Source organism: Sardina pilchardus, chromosome 17 (assembly GCF_963854185.1).
Source record: "Sardina pilchardus chromosome 17, fSarPil1.1, whole genome shotgun sequence".
Classification (NCBI taxonomy): Eukaryota; Metazoa; Chordata; class Actinopteri; order Clupeiformes; family Clupeidae; genus Sardina; species Sardina pilchardus.
This window is the reverse complement of record NC_085010.1, coordinates 29,201,667-29,226,730: the sequence shown is the minus strand read 5'-3', so window position 1 is coordinate 29,226,730 and position 25,064 is coordinate 29,201,667. Positions and strand designations below refer to the sequence as shown.

Genomic DNA, 25,064 nt, shown 5'->3' with positions numbered 1-25,064 from the left:
TCTAAAGAAACTACATGGAATTCTGTGACTTTGCCAAACTACCTGTTACACCAGGCTACAATTAAATAACACCGCCTACAGTGATTGGCTTACGCCAACGCACGCGCAGAGGAGTCAGTCAAACTACTCAAAGTCGACCAAAGTTTCAAAGGTGCAACTGCAGTCTGACTGAGCAGAAGTTGGACTTTTGCTGAAGACATGGGAAAACGCCACGAGAATACTACAGCGACGTTCGTGTTTATGGATACATTGTAGACAGTCACTGAAGGTGAGTAGGCTTTTTCTTTATTTCGAAAGCTATTTTCTTTGATCTCCAGAAGATCCCGTAACATTGAAGTATTTTGAGAAAAATACTCCTAATTCGGCTGACTGGGCAGATCGAGGTAAAGTAAGGTGAGGTTTAAAAATATGGAAATCACTGATTCCTCCTCAAAGTATTTCTGAAGCGAGTTTGACACTTTCGGAGTAGGCTATTCCGCATTTGGTGGGAAAGTTGGGATTTCCTCTGGGCAAATGATAGGCTACTGAACTAACAGTCTTCTTTTGCTTACTCTAACAACAGTATTTGACCCTTTTAAGCATTACCAATGTAGGCATACTTATATACAGATAATTGCATACGGACTATATCATAGCCTACAGACTTATTTCCCTTTTACGTCCATTCATTGACAGATCCTGGTGTTTGTCCTATGCAACAACTGAAAGGAAATAGACATCCTGCCCTCACTGATGACAGTCCTGTTAACCACCCAGGAGTAGATGTCACAAGCTGTGAGTCAAGCAGAAATTACTTTTGTCTAATTAAGGGTGGGAAATTTACTATGATTCGTTCTTTGAGAATCTTTTTTATTTAGAGTGAATTTGTGTGGTGTATCATCTGCATTCTTCATCACGTTGTTATGGTGTTGTTATTTACATTACACGCCCACATTCCATTCAAATTTTTTTGTCTGTCCCTGCAGTCATTTATTTTAGGATGCAGTAGCCTAGATCATAATGGGTGTGACCACTTGGAGCAGGAGATTTGCTGCTACTGTTGGGAGCAGTTACCATTTTTTGTTACCGAATCGAAAAATGGCCATAGAAGGGAAAAAAACACAATGTGTGCTCTAGGAGAGCAGTGTTTTAACAATCACAATGTATAGGCCTACTTACAGTATAACGTTCACAATGGCCTCATCTGTGAGTGACTGGATGAAGATCGGTTAGACATACGTCATTTCCTTAGTGAGGTGACGACCTCGGTGGGAAAAGTCCAGTTGTGACCATGAGGGTAAACACAAGCCTGAGGGGGAAGCACAGGGTCAGAAGGGGGGTGGGGATCCCACTTCCTGTCCATTCTGTTAAAGACCTGTGCTGGAGTCATCAGTCCTGTCATTGTCCACCTCAACAGATAAAAGATCTTGGAAAGCCATCAGCCCAACCCACCCACGCTCTATTCTTGGCTATTTTGTGTGATCAGTTTGTCTAAATTCAGATTCAAAGTCAAAGTCATTATGGCAGTGTATCAACATTTCAGAGCTATTGTTTCGTTTTGGTCTTTTTTGAACAAAAAGTTATTGAATATATAATACCAACTGCTATTCTTGGCTCCTTTATTCCCTGGCTTGGGAACCTCTGAGTGTGTATTTTATGATAGCACCACTTTGCACAGTTATGGTTCCTATGTACCGTGGTTCTCCCCCCTCAGAGTACCATGGCTTCCATGTGACCATTAGCAGAACAAAGAGTTGCTTGTGCGCCGCGCCGCGTCTTGTAGCGCTCCGTCCAGAGGTGCTCAACATGGCAGACGCCGTCTCACACAAGCACTAACCTCTGACCTCTACTTCTCCACGGCCCCTGCACTGAGTGCTTCACCTGGGGATGCCTTTGTTTTTTTTATCCAAACAGGACCCATACTTTGTCTCACCTAGAGCAGACGGGCATTTCATGGTCAAGCCTCTTTTTTTTTCCTAAGTTAGTGACTCATTCTCCTGGAAAAGGCTGAATATCTGGATAGAACTTTGAGTATAGGGGCACTGATCATTGTATTGTGTAGAATACGTATTCTCTAGTTTTCTTATCTTGAGATTTGTTCTGCATAGTATTGCTGGGGCCACTTAGAGGAATCAGAAGACGTTCAAAAGATCTTTTTTTTAAAGCATGATTCAGTTTTAGGATGAAATTCAGAATGAAAAGCTTTCACAGTTTTGTGAATGTGCCCTGTCGTTTCAGAGTTGATGAACAGAGAACAGACTGTTCCTCGGTGCAGACCTGTGTAGCACATCTTTGTGTAATATTGTAGAAGTGGCCCTATAGCTCTGGCCATATTCCAGTCTGCTGAATGGGAGGATAAGAGCCAGCGAGAGAGCTCTGGAGTTCTGTCCGACATATGTGGTCCAGCTGGCTGTGTCCATGTGTGCCGTGCCGTATACGTTCGAAACACTCGTCTCGTATGTCTCTTTGTTCTTCCACGCATGCGTGCGTGTGATTCGACGTATAACCTTGTTAAAGGCGATGCAGGCACACGGTTGTTTTTCTTTCAGAACTCCCTTCCCCCCTTTTCCTATCTCTACATCTGGTAGATGTCAAACTATGTAAATAAACCAAAATAGCCTCTACCTTTGCTCTCTGATGGCAGGCGTGGCTTGCAGCCAAAACGGGGAGTCGTCTGTCTGAGTCTGTATATTAAACCACAAAGTCCTTTCAAACAGGTCTGCCAGTGCCAGTAGAATGGCCTGACCTTATTCTCATTTGGAGAGAGGCGGATTAGGAGAGGAAGTGACTGTTTGAAGAAAAAACCTGGATTGCAATTGTGGACCCTAATGGGTATAGCTAAGGGGGATGAGGCTGAGCCTGTGCTTGGGCCAAGGATGGGACCGTGATGTGTACGTTTGTCTATCTGGAGGAATTTGGAGGAATCCAGTGGGAGGAAGCTAGTCACTCTGATAGTAGGGGGTCACATGGTCACGGAGAGCCTGGAACCTGGTACTAGACAGAGAACAGAGCCTAAATGCTCCCATGAATTATCCAGACATGACTCAGGAATCACATTTTTAAAAGATAAACAAGGTGCCACTGACGCACAGTCATTTTAGATTGGGGATTTTAAAAATGCTACTTTTTAAATATAGTGTGTGGTGTGCAGATATGTGATGGGGAGGCTCTACACCACGCCATGGCAAGAACAACTCAGGAGTGTGTCAGTGAGCTGGCTTTGTTTGTTTGCGTTTCCTTAACTGGAGCGTTTGTAAGATATAATCAGCATAGTTTATGTTGTTTTCCAACTGTGCAGTGAGCAGACCGACAGAGAGGATTGCAGCAGAGCACTGGAAATATGCGACTGGTCCATTGCGCACTTTCTTATGAAGGCATGGGTCACCATGAGCACATGAACACATGGGGATAGTCACAAGATAAGTGCATGGCTTTGAAATCTTTAGTGGTGCTGGGTAAGATCACTGGCGTGTTTTTTTTAGAGTGGGCCTCTGAGTCAGTGATTATGTGACATACCATCAATATGCTCTGCAGAACACTTCTCTTGTGCTCAAACACAAACAGACGATAGGCAGAGGAAGCTTTTGAAAGTCGCTAGAAAGCTTTGATACGGAGTCTGTGGATTAGCTGCCACCAAGTCGGTGGGAGAGCGTTCCAGGCTTCCCTGAAGGATATGATGGCAGACAGCTGACCAAATAGAGCCGCTGTCCCTGCTGGGAGGCACAGTCGCTTCCCCGGAGCAGACGGAAATGCCTCCGGCACGCCGGCAAGCCACAAGGAATGACGCCGCAGCAAAACCCCAAAATCTTCATCGGGAGGTTTTTTTTTCAGCAGGTGGTCTGCCGTTGCACGTACTGCAGACTTGGGTGTTGGAAAGGAAAACACTCGGAGACATGAAACGAGGGCTCCCCCAAGTATTGGAAAGCCCACCAGCGAAAACCTACTCAAGAACCTCCACGCGGAGTCTGAGCTGGTTCTCCAGTGCCATGGCCATATCAAACGGTTTTGTGTATGCATGTCTGCCAGCTCTTCCCTGCAATAGCAGAATGGAGGCCGTCTGTTGTTGGGTTTTTTTTTGTGCATTGAAATAATAACCCCCCACTTTCTGAGTGGATGTGAATGAATGGAGCAATTGAGCTCTGGGCCTACAGTACGCTACTGGCACAGCCCCTCAGCTCCATTAGTCAGTGGAGCCCAGCAGCAATCATGCAACCATTGCTGCATAGATTAGGGACTGGATACGGTGGAGTGGCTATACTTGTGGGAACAGAATGGGCCCTGCCACGCTCCCTATATGAGTCTTTGGGGGAATCACAGCACAACCAGGGCTCTCAGTGAGGTAGTGAATGGGTTAGTTGTATCCTGAAATGCTTTGCGTGTTCATTATATCCCTTTGGCTCAACTTAAGTGATCTCCTCAAGCCCAATATATCTGCTCTATAGGACATTTGACTCTAGGCTTGTGAATAATAGCTGTAATGTGTAATGTAAATGTACAATAAATAGACAGAAGCAAAATTATCGTTATGTTCTATTTATTGTGATATTGTGATTTATTGTGTGCTGTGATATTCTATTCTATCCTTTCCTTTCCTTTTCCTATTTCTATCCGAATGCCAAACTAATGAGGAGATAGAAAGCCCTTCATACTGGAGGAGAAGGTGAAATCTACACTTACCTGTGATTGAATAATCACTTTAGATTTTTGTATTATATCTTCACTCCATGATAGTGTTGACAATGTTAGAATGTTAAAGCTTTTAGCTGACATTGCCATTAGTAGCCTATTCCACAAAACAACATTTCTTATCTATGCATAGCACACACTTAAACTTCTCACTGCTGTTTCCTAATAATTCAGTGTTTATTTGTTGGCTACTATTGATATTTATCTTACTGTTCCTTGTGCATTTTATTTTATAAATGATACACTATCTATATGCATAATTAGTTCCCAAAGGCCCCAGTGCTCCAGCTGTTTGTGTTTTTGCATTTTTATCACCTGCTGAAAGATAAATGCTGTTCTCCCCCCTGGTGGAGCAAGGAGCATTAGAATTAATGATGCTGAATTACTCCTTGGGGGGTCAAGGGGTCGGGAATGCCGCCACCAGGCTCTGTTTGGAGGGTTTGGAATTCCGATCATACCAGCACGAGTTAGAGAGTGAACCCTGGGAGAAAGGCGCTGTTATTTGTCAGATGAACGCGCGCTAGAATGGTGTTTTTGGCGTGACTGTTTGGCTGAACAATGGGTTTTGGCTCTCATAGCTTGAAGTTCACACACAATTGAATTTCAGTTAATCATGTGTTCTGTGTAATTATATTGTCTAATTGATCTCTGGCTGATTGTATGACTGATCTCCGTTTGTCAGATAAGTTGCATCTAATTGCGCTTCTCGCATGCCATGGTTAGAGTTATGATTGGGCTGACTACTGAACAATAGAAATCAATCAATCAAGTCCAGACTCCAAGCTGAGCGCATGCCGTATGTGTTTACCAAGTAGCAGCGGAGACCATGCAAAGTGCTCTCCTCACGGTTGGAACCTCATTATAATGCTGTTATGCTGGTTCCCTCTTTTCTACACTTCAGCCATCTCCACGTGGTAGCTATGCTGTGTCGCTTGTTCTTGTGTTGGCAAGACATGGCATGAAAGTACATGAAATGAGCCAAATAAAGATGGCTGGAGTTGAGTATTTTCAGCTAAATGAAAAGCAGATTTTTGGTTCAGTCATATTCATTTTGCTCTCAGTAGAAATTTCCAGAAAACGTAGGACTTTGTTGTTTGAAATTATTGAAAGGTCGGGTATTCTGTTACCCATGTGAAGGGCCTTTTTCACTCACGCATTCCAAATGAGATGCTAATCCCGTGTAGTTATTGGATACATGTCACCCCAGATTTCCACAAACCAGTGATGGAATTGGCTGGTTATGCCTGGAAATATTAAAACCCATAATGGTTCTCTCCTTTCTTTGCTCATTGCTCATTGCTCTTTATGTACTGTTTGCACTTGTGAGTCGTTTTCACTATTATTCTTTCTCATCCATCCTTTCATTGAATATATTTGCTATTTAAACAGAACCTTTTGTCTATAACCTCTTTTGTTATCACCTCACTGTACAGTACATGGCACATTTGAATAAACTCTCACAGTTATTTATGACATGTTGATGAAACGTTCCGTCTCTGAGATCATGTTTGTCTAATTGATCAGAACCTGAGGGGTGCAACCATGATGAACGACGCCAGTGAGATGTTGGCCGCAGCCTTGGAGCAAATGGATGGAATCATAGCAGGTATGTGTGTGTGTGTGTGTGTGTGTGTGTGTGTGTGTGTGTGTGTGTGTGTGTCTGTGTCTGTGTGTGTGTGTCTGTGTTTATTACATTGATGTTTTATGTGCTTCCTTTCTCTGCCATTTCCCCCTAACATCTATTCATGGCGGACAGGCTTTGTGAATCTCTCAAATAAAGCAGGCACTTAAAGTGGGGATGGGAAATGTCCATCCTGGCTCCTCCGTGCTTTTAGAGCCCTATAGAGAGGAAGCTCTAGATGGGAGCCTTCTTGTCGTGGGGAGCGGGGGAGCGGGGAAGACGCATTGCAAAGCTTTTTCCATTGTGTCAGCACTTGCTCCATCTAATGCGTATTCAAGGTCTCTCTCTCTCTCTCTCTCGCCCACAACGGCAGCACCGTCGTCTGTCTTTGGCCGAGTGGCTTAGCCGGAAGAGGGCCAGTGAGAGATGGATTGAAATGGGGTCATTTTTTTTTCTCTTCGCCCCAGCTCCTCCTTCTCCACCCGCGTCCCGTAATTACAGAGGTGAAGCTGCCAGGGGCAAGAGCCTGGCAGGTCAAGTGGTGTCATCTGACCAATTCCGCCACTCCAGCGAGGCCACAGTCTCCTCAGTCTCGGAGTTCTTGCGACCAGGCTATTTTGACCGATCGTTTTCATTCAATTAGCCAATCATAAACATGTTTTGTGAGACGAGCTGTTCTGACCAATTCTTTTCATTTCATTACCCATTACAAACAATTTGTCTACTCCGTACTCGCTGCATCTGAAGGCATTGTGATCTCTGGCTACAAATGTGTTTTTCCTTTCCCCCCCGAAAACCACCTTCAAAACACCTCGACTTAATTCCTCGTCTGATTCCCTTCTCGCATCTCCTCTCTCTCTCTAATGTAATGCAATTAGCAGACAAGACATTCCACACATTCACTCCTCTCTCCTTACGTTTCCACTTAACCGCGTGTTAAATTCCCTTGTTCTCTTCTCCCTCCGCAGGCTCCAAGGCCATTGACTACTCCAACGGCCTGTTCGACTGCCAGTCCCCCACCTCGCCCTTCATCAGCAGCCTGCGGGCGCTGCACCTCCTGGAGGACCTGCGCGGGGCTCTGGAGCTCATGGACGCCGACGAGCGGGACAGCCTGCGCTGCCAGGTGTCCGACAGCACCGCCGACGGCCTGAGCGAGTGGCTCCAGGGACGCCTGGTGAGTCCCGGTGTCGGTCGAGGGGTTTCCGGTGGGCTGGGTGAACCCTGCCTGAACTTCCGGGGAATTTGAATTTCGCCCCGGCAGCTCAGGCTGGAAACCAGCAGATCTAGATCCTCTGTTTACTGCCAGAAGCTTTGGCTCCAATCAGAAACGGCCATACTGTAGTCCTTGGCACGCTATTGGCCGGTGACGTGACGATAACGAAACGTAAGCAACGCGAAGTGCAGTAGAAGCAAAGCGCAGCCTCCCCAGACTAATGTTCAATCTTAAAAGATTGAGCTTAGTATGGTGAAAACCAGACTAGGGTTTCGGTCTTGATTCGGTTAGACGTTTTTGCTACCTGGTGGCGTCCAGTGGGCTAATTGGGAGATGATTCGTCTGGTGCGCGAGACTCTTGGGTTTGGGTGCTCTAAGAGCGCGTGCCGTTTCAAACGAGCAGCTCTGAATAGACTTGTGGCCGTCGACTGTCTGGTTCGGACAAAACGGGTTGTAAATAAACAAGACCGTGTTGTTTAGTTGACCAAATTCACGCTTGAGGGTGCTTTGATTGGTGCATTGGGGATGGTCAGTCGAAGGCTACAGGCTCATTACAAACTTTAGCTGAACATTTAGCTCTCTGTGAGCTGAACTCGAGGCCACTGGAGGAATGTTCTGTATTGTGGAGATGCAATGGACAAATGGGTCCTGGGGCATAACCCCCCGGAAAAGCTGAGGCCCCTTTAACCTTGGATGTGGACTACTGCCAATAAAATGGCATCTATGCTTACAGCCTGCCTGAGACATTAATACCTTTGGCAGGCATTTTTCAGGGCTATAAGCTGACCATGCTTATGGTACACTTTGCTCCCAGAGCGCATTGTACGCACGTCCATAGCAAAGCGTGTTGGCAAAGCACAGCAGGACCGATGCCAAGGTCAGGACTGCAATCCCACACGGGAGAACTTCTACTAGAACAATGAATTCATTCAGTGGGCAGGCAGTGGTGCTGGATAAAGGCATTTGGTGAACGCTAAATAGTTGAATGTAAATATCAAAAGGGCGTCCTGTGACTTTGCTCACGTCTTCAGCGCATGATCTCCACCACTGGACATCAGTTTGTTATCAGTAGGGGGTCATCTCCTCTCCTTTTTTTATTATTTCAATTGAATTTGCGGTCAAAATGCTTTTGTTCCTTGTGACTTGGTGGATGGCCTTTTCTCTTGCTGCCTAGTCTGCAGTAGTGCAGTCTGGTTTGTGCTGTTGGTGCTGCCTCAGAGTTCCTCTCCGTGGTCGCTCATACATACTGCCTTTTGCGCATGCATTTAGTCATCTGGCATGTTCACAACTGCAGCACTAACCAAGTTGGACACGGCACATCCCTCAAGAGTGCAGCCTATGTGACCCTTTTATAGCTAGCTACTTCTTGGGACTTGACAATAGATTTTCTAACTGTCTGATTTTCTTTTTGACGTTTTTACGCGTTATGTAAGAGTGTGTGTATGTGTGTGTGTGTGTGTGCGCACGCGCCGACGTGCGCACACGTGTGTGTGTGTGTGTGTGTGTGTGTGTGTGCGGCAGGAGTGTTCTGTCCTCTTTTCCAATGATGAATCACTACAGACTAGCCGTATTACACATTTTCCTTGAGCATTTTTTCCCCACCAACGTAACCTGAGCCGGGCCGGTTTTATGAAATTTCCAGGCGGCACAAAGCACACGTTCACATGCGAAAGCCATCCAGACCCCTCACATGTCTCTCCGGTTACGCACGTTCACGTGTTGAAGCCCCTTGTGACTGCGCGGACCGATAAATTGCACGTGATCACATTATCAGGTCGTGCAGACACTTGGTTAGAGGCTGTCGATTTAGTAGGACTGTGATTTATGGGAAGTTCTTCTTTACTAGACTGTTTTTTTTACTTCACGGGAAAACTGCCCTGATAAATTGTAATTGCGCTCGTCTCCTCATTCTGGCCCTGAAGCATTAGGAAATAGACTCATTGCAGACAGTCCTTTTTTTTTTTTGCTTTAAGCATACTTGCGTCATGTCTCACCTACATACCAGAGTAGGATGCTGCCAGTTGGTATCCAGCTCATAAACTGTGAACTCTGAAACTGTGAACTCTGAAACTGTGAACCCTACACAGCAGATGAAACCAAGTTTGATGTGAATGTGCCCGTCGACAGAGGATAGACTGTTCCAGAGGTCCTGTAGTTCACAAGAGGTGTCATTTGAGGCTCAAACGTCGTCATCCCTCCCACTCTTATCAAGTTCTATTTTGTTATGGCTGTAGCTGGATATCAGATGAACTGATGCTGGCAGGGTCGTGTACTGTAGGGGGTGAAGAGATGTGTACTGCTGTTGTCATTTCTCAAGTCAAGTCAAGTCCAGTCAAGTTAGCTTTATTGTCAAAACCATGTGTACAGGTCAAGTCAAGTTAGCTTTATTGTCAAAACCATTTGTACAGGTTATACACAGGATTCGAAATGGCAATGCTCCCCAGGCCCACAGTGTAGGCTACATTTAGACATGACAATACAGACATAACAATGACAGAAAACACATAGCAATATGACATTGCAGAAAGTGACATAAAACGAATAAAAATGCAATATAAAACCGTGTATAGCAATAAGGCTCAAGAGTGTGATTTCAGGCGGCATAGTTAAGTTAAGCGCAATAGTGCCATTCCATGAGAGATATAAGGCAGTCGCTAAGACCTCTGTTTCGCCTGCTGTTCCAGAGCAATGGCCACAGTTCCGTTGGAGGGGATCTCGTCTACCAGGAGCGACTCAGTCGCCTCGAGAGCGACAAGGAATGCCTCGTGCTCCAGGTGAGGAAACGCTGAGGTCATCCACATAGTAGTGTATACCTGCAATGTACTATACTGTATGTTTCCACAGGTCAATTGTTAGAGTAGGTTTCTAACAAGACTGACTACTTTGCACACAAGTTTTGTTGCTGAAAACACTGACAACACTGACTCCATTTTCTCAGGTGAGTGTTTTGACGGACCAGGTGGAGGTGCAGGGCGAAAAAATAAGGGACCTGGAGATGTGTCTAGAAGAACACCGCGAGAAACTGAACTCCACAGAAGAGCTGCTTCAGCAGGTATGACCATTATGTCTTAGAAATGTCTGGATCTTGTTTTCTTGATGGAATACTGTTTGTGACGATATGAAGAGATGATGGTATCTCATGGTATCTTTTGTGTGATATGATTGTTTGTTTCTATTGGTGTACAGTACACACAGTTTTATGCCAGTGTTTCCCTTGTTAGCTTTTTTCCACGTTGGGAATATATATTTCTTGATTAAATCTGTCTTCATGAGAGCGTGATTGTGTACTCTGCAGGAGCTGGTAGGCCGATCTACTCTGGAGACTCAGAAACTGGAGCTGATGACTGAGGTGTCCAGCCTCAAGCTAAAACTGACCGCCGTGGAGAGGGACCACAGGGAAACCGAGGTAATGTGCCGATGCCTGTCAAAGCAAACGTACAGTACAATTGGCTATTCCATTTCACACTTCACACTGACGGCTGCAGAAGCACGCACATAATCTTAATGCAACATTTAGTAAATGAAGCTTGTAAATCCTAAATTCCTTTTGCTTTGAAAAGAGTTTGCGTATGGAGGGAAAGTGGGTGAAATCCATGAGCCTCAAAAGCACTTTCCTGTAATAAAACCCTTTTGGTCATCGTGAGCTGGGGCTCTCCTACAATGTGTCAGGGTTTCCAGATTAAGGGGGGGTGGAGGGGGGGGTTTGGGGGTTGTGGAAAAGTAAGAGAATATTCCTTCTGAGGCCAAGCATCTCCGAGACCGTAAATTCATTTAGGATGGAAAGTTATGCTATGCTAATTCCAAGTGGTCTCATATGCATGCAGGGAATGTGAAGCATCAGATTAAAAACCATTGATGCTGTCAGTGCATTTGCAAATGACTGTGTAACATACAAATCGGCTCATGTTTATTCGACAAAGTGTTTTGCAATGAATCAAACAGCCCAACCAGTGGCTTCCTCTGTCTTGGTGCAAGATTCAGCCTGTGTGAAGATTTATGAGTGCTATATTCTTATGATGTGAGAGGCATTATGATTTCATTTACTGTCTGGGTTCATAAAAAGGAAAGCTTCAAGTGTCATATTTCACCAGGAAATTGGAATGTCCTACATTATTTAATTATGATTTAATTTAACTTTAATGGTTTCATTGTCACCAGGCTCTACACCAGGAGGTGAATGACCTTCGAGTTCGGGTCGTTGACATGGAGAATGAGAGAATACAGCAAGATAAGAAGCTGAGAGCCAACAAAGTGAGTGAGCCATATACAGTAGACATGATTAGAGTCTCTCTCTGTACTGTACCTACTGCAGGGCTCGTGAGTGGGTCATATACAGTAGACATGATTAGAGTCTCTCTCTGTGCTGTACCTACTGCAGGGCTCGTATTTATCAGGTACTGTGCCAACATTCAGGCATGGGCTGGGCCGTTTCGCATTTGAAAATAGATCAATTTACAGTATTTAACAAAAACAAAGAAATCTGCTCATGGGAAAGGAAAAAAAAGTCATATAGTTTCAGGCACATACAATTTCCTTACTTTTAAAGCCCTGTTGTCTTTGTTTGGTGTCTAGTTTGAGTTCTTTCTTGTCTGGGAATGCTAAAGCTCTTTTAATTCCTCTCCTTTCTTATCTTGATCCCTCTCTTCTTCATTTTAGGAGCCAGCCCTGTCTTATACTCTGCTCTCCTCGGCCTTCTCGTGCCATTGCTGTGTCCTGACTAATCGCTGGACTCTGTCTTTCTAACTTACCTCACTCTTGGAGTGAAGACCTGGCAGGTGTACAATAGAAAGATCTGTTAGAGTGAAAAACTTTGATTTTTCTACTGTAGCTCTACCGCCAACCTTGTTTCTGGCCAAATGTCTCCTATTCTTCCCTTTTTCCATTTCATCCTGTGTGTTTCACTATTATTATTCCGTATATACAAGTTGTATCCCTGCTGTATTTCATGTATTTTCGCGTCCTTTAGGACAAAACGGTGGTGTTCTGTTCATTTAGAGTATCGCAGGTTTAATAGTCATGCCGTGTATGCTAATGCTAATGCTAACTGTGGGGTTTGCTGCTCAGGAGGAGCTGCTGGACTTGCAGAAACAGCTGGAGGAGAAAGAGGCAGAGTTGAAGGGCCTTCATGACCAGACACTGCAAGACGTTGCAAGCCCAAAAGGTGGCCTGAATGTAGACAAAGGTGTGGAGTTGATCTTTCTAAATAACACTACACCAGTTGTCATTGCTTTGTTTATAATGAGATTTGTCCCTGTACAAAAATCTTACACTTTTTGTCAAGTTCAGTTTTACAAATGTGCAATGTGAGTTCATACTTAATCTGGGAAAGCCACGCAGGCAAACATAATCAAATGTAGATGTCTAAAGTGTTTAAGTCACTCTCGTAATTTTGCATCTCACATTTATTATTCGTACATAAATGATTTTATTGACGTTGCCTCATCAAATGCAGTATTCTGCACCACAGTCTAGTCACTGTCTGAGGTTGAGGTGGAGCTCTATTCAGTGGGAATTTCCCCTAGTTGGTTACATTGGCATCGGCTTTTCATATGATTTAGAGTTCTCTGTAAAAACAGACAAATGAAAACATAAATGGCCTCAGGATATGGGCTTCTGTGTGTTCTCAGACATGTTTTTAGATGGGTTTGGATTAGAAACAGTTGTTTAAAGATGCCCATCTTTGCAACGTCGCAATGCAACTTCATAATGCTCAACAGGCTGTCTACAGTATACAGCTAATGTGTGACATGTTGATTAATGACGTTGGAATTGGTATAAACAGCTGCTTGGTACAATGCCAGATACAGTGTTGGCTACAGCAAAAAGAATGCTGACAAATACACAATGAAAGACTGCTACTACTACTATGAGTCTATCGTGCTATGATTTACTTGACAGATTGTTGATTGTCTGTGTCTGTGTTGACTGAATGTTTGCCTTGGCAAATGCATAGGGAAATTATGCTCACTCTATTTCTCAGATATGGAAGTGCAAAGAATGAAAAAGGTAATGGAATCGGTGATGGCAGCAAACGCTGAGAAGGTTAGTATTTTGATACGTCTTTATGGTTCGACTGAAGCATACACACGATGGCACTAGCCATCAAGATTTAGATGTACTGTAGAATGTTCATCTGGAGATCTGCTGTCTTTATGGTTCGACTGAAGCATACACATGATAGCACTAGCCATCATCTGCTGTCTTGTGGGATTATGTAAGGTGTTAAAGCTGTCTGTGTTCACACAGGATCGTCAAATTGAAGAGCTTCAGCTGTCTTTGACACACATCAAGAAGACTCAGGACATGGTTCTGTCAGTGCAGGATAAGAAAGGTGAGACTGGGTCTCTCTGAAGCTAAACCTCACCTCAAATGAATGAATACTGTTTAAAGTACATGATGAGACTGTTGACAGCCTATCAAAATCTTTAATTATCGACCATAAACACTCTCAGTGCCATGTGTTGAGCATGTGTGTGTGTGATCCTCACTGGCGAAGCATACAGTACATGTGTTTAAGGGTGTGTGTGGTGGATCTATTTCTGTAACGCCCTGCAGAGAGACTGAGGGAGGACACCAGAGCGGGGAGCCTCGGCGATATCGCGACCTCGGTTGCCGTGGAGACAGAGACATCCTCCCCGGGCGGTGCGGAGGAGACCGATGAGGTAGGGCCCCCCCCCCCCCCCCCCCCCACCTCCTGACGCCTGACGCGGCGCTTCTGTGCACAGGATGCACCTCAGACTGGAGACTTCCTTCAGAGAAGCTGTCGTTGGGCCTCCTCTGGAGCGGGAGCTTTCTTACTCAGGAAGGCTGCGCGTCTCCCGCCCGCCCACTATTTGTTTGAGGAATGCACACTATTGCGTGTTATTGTACTAATTCATTGTCAAATCGCACCAAACAGAAAAAAAACATGGGGGGGGGGGAAACAACCATTACAGTCAACATAAGGATTTTCTTTTCTCTCTTGAAGACGCTTAAAAGCCTTTTAATTAAACCAAGTCGTAAATATTGTGGCACTGACAAGTCTATTATTGTGCCTTTTCTTCGTTAAGTGTTTTGTTTTCTATCAATTTACATGTCAAAGTATCATTCCTACAGCCCACAGCACGTCATCAGTCTAATGTGTGTGTGTGTGTGTGTGTGTGTGTGTGTGTGTGTGTGTGTGTGTGTGTGTGTGTGTGTGTGTGTGTGTGTGTGTGTGTGTGTGTGTGTGTGTGTGTGTGTGTGTGTGTGTGTGTGTGTGTGTGTGTGTGTGTGTGTGTGTGTGTGTGTGTGTGTGTGTGTGTGTGTGTGTGTGTGTGTGTGTGTGTGTGTGTGTGTGTGTGTGTGTGTGTGTGTGTGTGTGTGTGTGTGTGGCCTGCTTGTTCTGTCTGAACCCCCAGCCCCAGCTGATTCCGTGCACCGAGCTCTTGGAGTCGGAGTTGGTTTATATGGCGGCAGCCAAGGCCGCCCCCCCAGCCGGGCAGACCAGCGAGTCAAAGGCACAAGGGACCCCAGAGAAGTACGGCTTCCCTTTCTAAAGCCACGAGGAAACCAGAGGCATTTATGCAGGGAAACCCGAATGTGCAATGATAATATTTTCCTGTTTTATTTTCCTTCAGCTCTTCGGACGGTTCTTTGTCAAGGAGCGCGGATCGTGTTACCAAGGCACAAGAGGTATGTCTGTGGGTGGTCATAGATTAGGTTTTCTCCATCCTCAGCTTTGTTGACCATGTAAAATGAGAACACCGTTTCACACACACACACACACACACACACACACACACACACACACACACACACACACACACACGCATATCTGTCCTACTTACACGTTCAGATGCCTAGCACTTCATCACATCAGACATGAGCGTTCTCTTTAGATGCAGCTCAACCTCCCTCTGGCCGCTGTGTATATAAGGCTCACTGCACAGACTGAATGTGCCTTCTGCCTCCTCTATTATGAGCCTCCAATGAGCCATGACCTTCAGTCTTTCACAAGTGTCCAGCCACGAGTTCTCATTATGGCCAGCAGTGGTGGGCGAGCGCTCAAAGGCAGCTCCACATCACTATTCTGGAGCTGTACACCGTGTGTCTCGAGCCCTGAAACCTTCCAACCCTCCACTGTCTGGTTGCCACATTTTGGTCAAATGGGACGACACGGGGACGGTGGTGGCATACGTCGACGTTACCTGGCGAGGAGACTGTTGTGGGCATCTGTCTTCACCACGTGTCTCCACTGTTGCCAACGAGGCCCAGTGGTATACATGTTCCCACTGGTTAATGTCAAGTGAACTCGACCGAAGCAGAACGTATGGTTGTGAATATGACCTTGACTCTCTGAAGGGGAACACTAGACGTTAAGCCTCTCTAGTTTCATTTGGCTCTCTGAACCTGGTCCATTGGATTGCTTCAGAGAGTCTGCAGAGGACTAGTTTCTCACGGTGCAACCTTATATAGGCAGTGGCCCGCAACAGACGGGTGTTTGGAGATTGGTTAAGGTTGACGACATCATCCGAAAATGATGAATCAGAGAACCAAAGTTATACTCAACCTTAAGATTTAACATCTTTTAACTGAATCACAGTTAGTGTATTACTTTTAGACATCCTTGTCTTGGTGAGCTGAAATGTAACTGAAGCTTAACCCAACTCAATGGTATTGTTTGAAGACTGTCCAGCAAGCAGAATATTTCTGTCCGGTACATTTTGTTTAGACGTCTGAATTTAGCATGGCATTTGTTCCAGTAGTCGTTATCCTGACTAGTGAAAGTCAAACGCTGAATCACGGCACTTCAGAAAGCATGATCTCTGATGCTCTGATGTGAATAATGAATTTGAGCCATGACATCACACCGCAGAGTCTTCAAACAGAACAACTGATTCACAGCTGTCTTCAGCTGGCAATGCAGTGGAATAGGGGGGAACCGGCAACCAGACACTGAGTGCCACCTACTGGCAGTGTGAAGAACTGCAATTCATAGGTGCAACATTGGTTATGTAGTCACAGAGTCATAAGTACATAAACACACACACACACACACACACCAACACACACACACTCACACACACTGTATATTTAATTGTCTTTCTGACTTTCAGGAAGAACCGCGGCTAAAGAGCAGCTCAGCAGCCAAAGCTAGCCCTGCCGAGGGAGAGGGCTTTGGCTCCAAGAAAGCTCGATCCTCTTTTGGAAGAGGATTCTTCAAGATCCGAGGGGGCAAGAGGACTGCTAGTACCCCTAACTTAGGTAAGAGAATATTCGTTTGTGTGTGCTGTCCAAAGGCCGCTGCAACATATGGAATAATATCTCAAGCATTGAGACTGTTGAGTATGTTTTATTTGCCCTTTTTTAGCACTATAATGTTATGCCTTGCATGCATTATTCTGAACATTTGTTTTGTCATTTTAACATTGTCTATGTAACTAATTGATTCATGTTGTATGCTTGTGTATGAGTGTGTAAGTGTTGTTGTGTAGGTGCTAGTTTTGATGTGCCATGAATTCATACATTTTCAAACAATAATTTGATAACTGTGACTAATCATAATAATTGTCATCTCACTCCTTTCCCCTCTGTAAACCAGATGCAAGATCCCTTGAAATATATTCATCACTCTGTGTGTAGTGTGTGTGTGTGTATGCATGTCCCATGATATGTTGTCAATATGTGTGTGTGTCTTGTCCTTGTGTCCATGTGTGTTCCGTGCTGTGCTCTGAAGACCGTAGTTGGAGTGCGAGTGCCCCTTCGTTAGGTACAGTAACAGCTTAAGCCACTGGCCTGCAGTATGGGCTCCCTGGGTGACCATCAGCACACACACACTCACTCACACACACACCGTTGGGCCACATTTGCATAGTCAAAATCTGACCACAGAGCTGCTGTTGTCCACTGTTAGAACTCTGCGCTTGCAACCGTTCAGTGCTTGATCTTGCAGCCAGTGTGTTTGTGGAGAGCACAGCATCCAAATTCCCCAAACGCTGGATGATTTTTGGAGCTGATCCAGGGTCAGCGTGCTTTCCTGAAGCGTCTGGTGGGGAGGGCAGCCTGATCGGGTCGGGTGTGCTGAGTCAGTGTGTCAGCTGAGGGGATAACACAGCTGGATGTGCACGGAGATGGAGCTGGAGCTGGAGCTGGGCTCCCACGTGACCCCACACACACACAGACGGCGCTGCACTCAGAGCTGTGTGTGTGTGTGTGTGTGTGTGTGTGTGTGCTGGACCCAAGAGTCTCTACTCATCCGCAGCCCAGTCTTTGATGTGGAGTCATGTGCCAGGGTCACATCTCTCTGTGTGCACGGCTTTGTTCTTTGTTCACGTCTTCTTCCCCTTTCTTTTAGTGATATTGATATATATATATATTTGAGAGGCTTGAATGTGTGTGTTTTCCTGTCTGCTGCTGTGGCTGCTGCGTGGGTGGGTGTGTGGGTGTGTTGGTGTGTGTGTGTGTTTTGGAAAAATGTGTGGTGTGGTGTCTGGCTTCTATTGCGTTTTCTGGCCTTTAGCATATTATTCCTCCTCCTTTTGCATCACATCTGGCTGTTACTTATCCCATCACCCAGGGCCATCTGCAATACCATTTCAACTCTGTGAGTCCTAAAGCCCAGCAAATCACAATGGGACAGATCACCTTTACATCATTATAGGCACAACGCCTTCCTTTGACCATCACAGCAATGATTGTTTGAACAAAACTCTCTCGGTTCTGCCTATAAGGTTGTAAGTTATTCTTCTCAGATACATTGAAGGGTGTAAGGGGGAAATCAGTTGTGAACTTGAGGTGGTGGTTTTCTGTAAGTGGAGGAGAGGTGAAGAGGTGTTTTTCAGTGGTGGTGGTGGTGGTGGTGGTTTGGTCATATCTTGTGTGCTGTCGTAATACGTGAAGGCCCCATCACATTGCACACGGCATGCGCTATGGAACCCATTACTTTCAATGGGTTGAGGCCGCAAAAACGGGTCTGCCGCTGCGCTCCGTATAGCGCAGTGCCGGCGACATTTTGCCACTTTGCCGCTGTTGCGCGTACCGCGGTCAAAGTTGAAATATGTTGAACTTTGACCACGGCGCGCTGTAAGTGAATGGTCTTCTGCGCGGAGCCCAGCGGCAACCATAGAAATAGGAGCGGTAAAGCACAACAACAATCATAGAACGTTGCCTCAACCAAGAGCAACCTAGCGGTGAGCGCAGCGCATGCCGTGAGCAATGTGATTGCCCCTTGAGAGTTCTCTGTGGGAGCTGTGCATCCCACGCTTGTCTAATTGCTCTGCTGATTGATGTTGGCGCAGCTGAGTCGGAGAGAAAGGGGACGGAGCACCTGGACTTGGCAGGAGCTCCAGCTCACAAGTCTCAAGCAGGAGAGACCACACAGGCAGCACCTGCATTCACAGACACCAAGAAGAAGCACAAGGGACTGAGGAAGTTCTTTGGGAGGTAATGGTGTCTTGTTTTTACTCTTGTGTACTGTACTTTTATGGGCTATTTTGCATTTATCTACTTTATTATTCCCATACACAGTCATTGTTAAACAACACATGAAGAGTTGTTTTTCCAAAACGCTATATCCACCATTTGGGTTATGTTTAGTTGATTTATCTTTACTCAATAAAAACAAAACAACTGCCTTTTTATTGATATTACCTGAAATGCACAATTAAAAAACGTGATTTTTAAATGTATTCAAAAACGGATTTATAGCGTTTTGGAAAAGAGCTCTTCATATGTGTACATGTGATGTCCTCTGTCTTTATGTGATGTTTGATGTTTACGTTGGCGGATGTGCGGTCAGACTCAGGAGGAGTCAGTCCACGTCGTTCAACCTGGATGATGCTGCAGAGGCGGAGTTCAGGAGGGGCGGAGTCAGAGCCACGGCAGGTCCTCGTCTGGGATGGTCACGTGACCTGCAGCGACAGGGCAACAGCAGGTGTGTGTGTGTGTGTGTGTGTGTGTGTGTGTGTGTGTGTGTGCGCGCGTTCATTTTCTTATCTCCAGCTATAATATACAATGCTGAATGCAGTACAGTTTGACCCTCTCTGTTTCTCCCTCTCTGTCTGTCTATCTTTCTGTTTCTCTCTCTCTCTCTCTCTCTCCCTCCTTCCCTCTCTCCCTCCGCTCCCTGCAGTGAGCTGGACACCCCGTTTGCGCGCTGGCCGAGGGAGCAGGTGTGTGGCTGGCTGCAGGAGCTGGGTCTGGGCATGTACGCGCCTCAGGCCCAGCACTGGGTCCAGTCGGGCCAGACGCTGCTGCAGGCCTCTCAGCACGACCTGGAGAAGGTGAGCCCCGGATGCCGGCCACAGGCCGCCCGAGAGCTCACAGATTCCGGAAATCTCTTTGTCTTTAAATAGAATATCGACTGTGTGTATACCGTAATTTCCCGACTATTAGCCGCGGCTTATACATTGATTTTGCAAAATTAATACATGCATGATGGGGCCAGTTAATATTGTGTTACTATGGTTTTGTTTCTTTTAACTTGCATAAAACACTGTCCTGCGGCTTTTACACGATGCGGCTTATATTCTGGAAATTACTGTATGCAGTAATCAAGTAGTCCAGTTACTGAGACAAACCTGACTATGATTGAATTGTTTCTACGGGCTCCATAAGTCTAATGGAGACAGCAGTAATGTTAGCCTCTTGCCCGAGAGCTCACAGACTCCGGAAATCTCTTTGCCTTTAAATAGAATATCGACTGTGTGTATGCCGTAATTTCCAGACTATTAGCCGCGGCTTACAGTATACATTGATTTTGCAAATTTCCTCAGCTATGAGGTTAATACATGGGGCCAGTTGTGGTGGTGTTGATATGGTTTTGTTCCTTTTAACTTGCATAAAACACAGACCTAATGAAGACAGCAGTAATGTTTGCCTCTTGCTTGGCCATTAAAGTTAGGGGATCAATAGTAAGTAGCGGCCTCCTAGGAACCTGACCCTGAGTACCGGTGCTGGATGTCATATAAACAAGTCTCTCTGATCGCAGGAGCTGGGGATCAAGCATCCGCTCCACAGGAAGAAGCTGCAGTTAACTCTACAGGCTTTGGGCTCAGAGGAAGAGGATGCCAAGGGCAAGCTGGACTACAACTGGGTGACCAGTAAGTTACTTTGAATTATCTTTATGTTTTTAAAATGATTTAATTATGATTGGAATTGTGTGGATTTTGAATATTATTTTCTATTTCTGACTGCCCATGTTAATGTCTCTTCCTTGTGTGCTTGTGTGCTTGTGTAAGGGTGGCTGGATGACATTGGCCTTCCTCAGTACAAGTCCCACTTTGACGAGGGCAGGGTGGACGGCCGTATGCTCCACTACATGACTGTGGTGAGTCCAGTGCAGCCGCCTCAGTGCCACCGCCAGGTATCCATAGATCCACCTCTCAGTAACTAACCCTCTCCTATCCTTTCCTCTCCTCTCTCCTCTCCTCTCCTCTCCTCTCCTCTCCTCTCCTCTCCTCTCCTCTCCTCTCCTCTCCTCTCCTCTCCTCTCCTCTCCTCTCCTCTCCTCTCCTCTCCTCTCCTCTCCTCTCCTCTCCTCTCCTCTCCTCTCCTCTCCTCTCCTCTCCTCTCCTCTCCTCTCCTCTCCTCTCCTCTCCTCTCCTCTCCCCTCCCCTCCCCTCCCCTCCCCTCCCCTCCCCCTACACCGTCTGATAGGATGACGTGCTGGGTCTGAAGGTGGGCAGTGTCCTCCACCACCTCAGCATCAAGCGGGCCATCCAGGTGCTCCGCCTCAACCGCTACGAGCCCAACTGCCTCCGCCGACGACCCTCTGATGAGGTGCTCACGCCAGTCCATTCATTTGATATCACATAGAGAGAAACTAGCTGCATGGAACCTGGTTACTTATAGTTACTATATATACAGTATATACTATATCTGTCCAATGTGAAAGGTCAATCTTAACATACTTCAGTTAATGTTACGTTGTTTTCTATTTGTTTCATTTTTTTTATTTGTAGAACAACATCACCCCGGCCGAGATCTGCCAGTGGACCAACCACCGGGTGATGGAGTGGCTGCGCTCCGTGGACCTGGCCGAGTACGCGCCCAACCTGAGGGGCAGCGGCGTCCACGGGGGACTCATGGTGAGAGGACCGTGGCCAGGGAGGACGAGTCCACTCAGTAAGGGGTGGACAGAAGCTTCTTTAAGCCCAATTCACACCAAAGATTCCCGACGCGACGAGACTGAGTTGCAGCGGTGTGAATTAGAAGTTGCACGTAGTTGCAAGCCGTCGCAAGCCGCCGCAGAGCATTAAACACGTTGAGTCGCAGTCGCAAGGTTTTAGAACGTCGCGGCTCGTCTCGTCGGGACGCTTTGGTCTGAACCCTACTTTAGAGAGAACAACAGATAAGGGGAATGTATTAAAGGGGTGACAGAATGCAAGACCTAGTTGACCAACTCCGCCTCTTTCCAATGCAAATCTCAAGAGTTGAAACTGCTGCTGTAAAACGGTCGAATCGAAACAAAGTGCTGAGTTGTACCTTATTTGTCTCTGGCCTGTACCTTTGTCACACCGCAAAAGAGAGTTGAGAAAAGTGGAATAGAGCATTATGTCCAGTATTCCAGTATGTGGTTTAATATTCTACATTTCTCATCAAAGTAGAAAGTCTATTTTGATTGAGGGTAGTTTGAGGTGGTTGATACACGTGATGACGAGATTTTATGAACATCAAGTGATGAAATATTGTGATCCCCTGTTCACTTTTTACTGTCAACTGTCCTCTGTTGACTTTGCTGCCAGGTTCTGGAGCCGCGCTTCAACGTAGAGACCCTGGCCCTCCTGCTCAACATCCCGCCCAATAAGACCCTGCTCAGGCGTCACCTGGCAACCCACTTCCACCTCCTGATTGGTTCAGAGGCCCAAAGACTCAAGCAGGAGAGTCTGGAAAACCCTGACTACACCTTACTCACCGCCACAGCCAAAGTCAAGGTACGTAAGATAGCACCATGGATGGCACCCTGTCCCACTAGCTTAGCCTAGCACTTTAAAGGCAACTCTGGATAGAGTCTTTATTGTCCTATAAGGATATTCTTCTTCACACATCAATACATTCCATAAAAGAGATAGCAGCATTTGATGTTCACATCACATATAACATGTCACACGTCACACGTCACACATCACACATCACACATCATACATCATACATACATCATCATCATCTGTACATCATACATCACACATAACATATAACATATAACATGTAACATAAATCTATAATGTGACACCCACCATACTCTGCGGCATCCTCTTCCTCCTGCAGCCCAGGAGGCTGTCGTTTGGCAGCTTCGGGACGCTGCGGCGCAAGCGGCAGGAGGAGAGCGAGGAGTACATCTGCCCCATGGACGTGGAGATGCCCCAGAGCAGCAGCTTCCACCGGGGCCTGGGCATCTATGAAGACGAGCTGGACCACCTGGAGCAGGTGACCCAGGAGAACCAATAACAGTGCAGCAGGAGACTAGAACAGGAGAACAGGAGAACCAATAACAGTGCAGCAGGAGTCTAGAACAGGAGAACCAACAACAGTGCAGCAGGAGACTAGAACAGAAGAACAGGAGAACCAATAACAGTGCAGCAGGAGTCTAGAACAGGAGAACCAATAACAGTGCAGCAGGAGTTTAGAACATGAGAACAACAGGAGAACCAATAACAGTGCAGCAAGAGAATAGAACAGGGGGAACTAGAGTGTCCCAGAGCCATATAAAGAGAAATCTCTTTATATGGCTCTGGAGTGTCCCATACGTGGAGAATTGTTTATTGATGTGTGCTGATGGGATTTTCATTGGCCAAAACTAAAATTGATACATGAGCTCTTCATTAAGTTCTGGGTCATTGAGGCTATGGTCTCTCTTATGCTGAAAATATAACTTTCTTAAAATAAGATTCTTTTACCGTTTAGATACATCTGAGTCACTGGAGGAAGTTCTTGTTCAAAGCCTCTCCGTCAGTCCGACATCATAGTTAGCTCAAGGTTCCCTTTTTGTTTGCAGATGGATGACTCAGAGGGAACTGTGAAACAAATTGGGGCTTTTTCAGAAGGCATTAACAACCTCACGGTAAGATTTTAATCGTTAAAGAGGTTAGGAATATAAACTAGCATATTATCACATCTTAATCGGCTTGGTAGAAATCTTACAAAGCAAGGAGATGTCTGTTTATATGCTATTGTACAAGGCACCTCTGACAGAAGCCAACACAAATAACGCTGTCTTTTGGCTTAGTCTGCTCAGACAGAGGGACTATTGTGCGATTGTCTGCTTTATGAACTTTCCTGTTGTGCCCCAGAGTATGCTGAAGGAGGAGGAGTTTTTCAGAGAGGGCTCACCGGACGCCAGTGCCACGGACGACGACATGTGAACAACACAACGGCTGTCCTGAACCCCCCACCACTACAGTATACAAATTACTGTGGCAGTACCAGCACTTTGACCACTAAGCAAGCCCAGTGACAACACACACACACACACACACACAAACAAACTGTACTCAGCCTGAATGTGACAGGATTATACCCGGGGGGTGGGGTTGGGGGGGGGGGGGGGTTGATGAGTGAGTGGGGGGTGGGGGGGTGGGGGGTTTGAGTGAGTGAGTAGGATGAGTATACTCGTAACATTTTTTTCCCCTTATGGTAATGTCTCATGGAATCCATCTGAATGCAGCTCTTACATCACTAGTGCTGGGATGGCCACGGCTGAGGACAGTGTCTCGGTTAGTTTATTACGTTGATCTAATTTACCTCTGTGCTGTGCTTACCATTCAGTAAGGCACTGGGCAACAGTGTCTTAATCTGATCTTGTTTTGATTCAGTGCCAATGTCATTTGGACCATCGTTCCCTCTGTTTTTCAAAAAGGCCATTTCTTAATTTCATTCTGTCTTCACAATGTTCAAATAAAGTAGCTGTGCATGCATATTGATATCCTAATGCATATGGACAAGTCATGTGTCCCCTACTTCTTGTACTTTACCTTTCTATTTACTACAACAGCCATATATCTCTCGTATAATAATGGACCCAAGGATGTTTTGTTTTTATACAGTTTAGACTGTACAAGATCTCTGAAGTTATTTTACTTGTTCCTTTCAAGCTATTTACTTTTGACCAATTGTGCCTTGAGAGTAACAGACACACAAACAGTAAGACAAACATGATGTGAAAGCCCTATAAGCCTGTGAAATCTTGTTTATTTTCACTTTGGAAGCATTTCAAGCCAAGGATTTAGCCCCAATTTCAGTCCGGACTGAAGAATAATGGTATATCATATTGATCCGTTTTTTGCTTTGTTCGCTTATTGAAATTCATCAAGAATTTGTTTGAGCAAGCAACCGCTTGATCTGCTGTTTAACGTACTTGATCTGCTGTGACGGTCTCTGTCTGCAGCATTCTAGTGCGGCTAGATTTTAAGGTAAGCCTAGAATATCAGAACAGGAGATCATAATGCAGCTCACTGTTTTTTTCACGGCAGACTACATTCAATATTACAGTGCCCATTTGTCCAAACTTTGTTATTCTATTACACGGTATTCATGGTCTATGATACAAATTCTTTACTTTGATAGGCAACTTGTCAACGGTGATATTGTTGAGCACAAATCTAACTC

The 25,064-nt window shown here is 45.6% G+C and overlaps 1 protein-coding gene across 5 annotated transcripts; it reads left to right on the top strand.

Moving 5' to 3' along the window:
- The first annotated feature begins 138 nt into the window (after nt 1-138).
- Nucleotides 139-23,974, top strand: ppfibp1a (PPFIA binding protein 1a). Of its 5 annotated transcripts, XM_062517591.1 has the most exons (27): nt 139-268; nt 676-774; nt 6,190-6,271; nt 7,255-7,460; nt 10,184-10,273; nt 10,438-10,551; nt 10,795-10,905; nt 11,658-11,750; nt 12,564-12,681; nt 13,480-13,541; nt 13,746-13,830; nt 14,055-14,161; nt 14,879-14,997; nt 15,098-15,152; nt 16,577-16,724; nt 17,197-17,229; nt 18,758-18,902; nt 19,258-19,392; nt 19,591-19,741; nt 20,449-20,560; nt 20,699-20,787; nt 21,117-21,239; nt 21,422-21,547; nt 22,205-22,393; nt 22,728-22,886; nt 23,455-23,520; nt 23,750-23,973. In XM_062517591.1, exons 2-27 carry the CDS (start codon nt 763-765, stop codon nt 23,819-23,821), a joined length of 2,802 nt encoding a protein of 933 aa, XP_062373575.1. In that variant the 5' UTR covers nt 139-268; nt 676-762; the 3' UTR covers nt 23,822-23,973. The 5 variants fall into 5 exon arrangements, with proteins under 5 accessions (XP_062373575.1, XP_062373577.1, XP_062373573.1 ...); XM_062517593.1 differs by lacking the exon at nt 676-774 and having other exon boundaries at nt 157-268; XM_062517589.1 differs by lacking the exons at nt 139-268; nt 676-774 and adding an exon at nt 4,260-4,318 and having other exon boundaries at nt 12,564-12,660; nt 23,750-23,974.
- Nucleotides 23,975-25,064: the final 1,090 nt, after the last annotated feature.

What these genes read in the sequence shown, in the direction of transcription:
- ppfibp1a (XM_062517588.1), top strand. Translation starts at nt 4,274, where the DNA reads ATGAGTCTTTGGGGGAATCACAGCACAACCAGGGCTCTCAGTGAG. An exon ending in AGTGGCTCCAGGGACGCCTG is followed by an intron (nt 7,461 to 10,183) that starts GTGAGTCCCGGT and finishes CTGCTGTTCCAG; the next exon opens with AGCAATGGCCACAGTTCCGT. An exon ending in GTCAGTGCAGGATAAGAAAG is followed by an intron (nt 13,831 to 14,054) that starts GTGAGACTGGGT and finishes AACGCCCTGCAG; the next exon opens with AGAGACTGAGGGAGGACACC.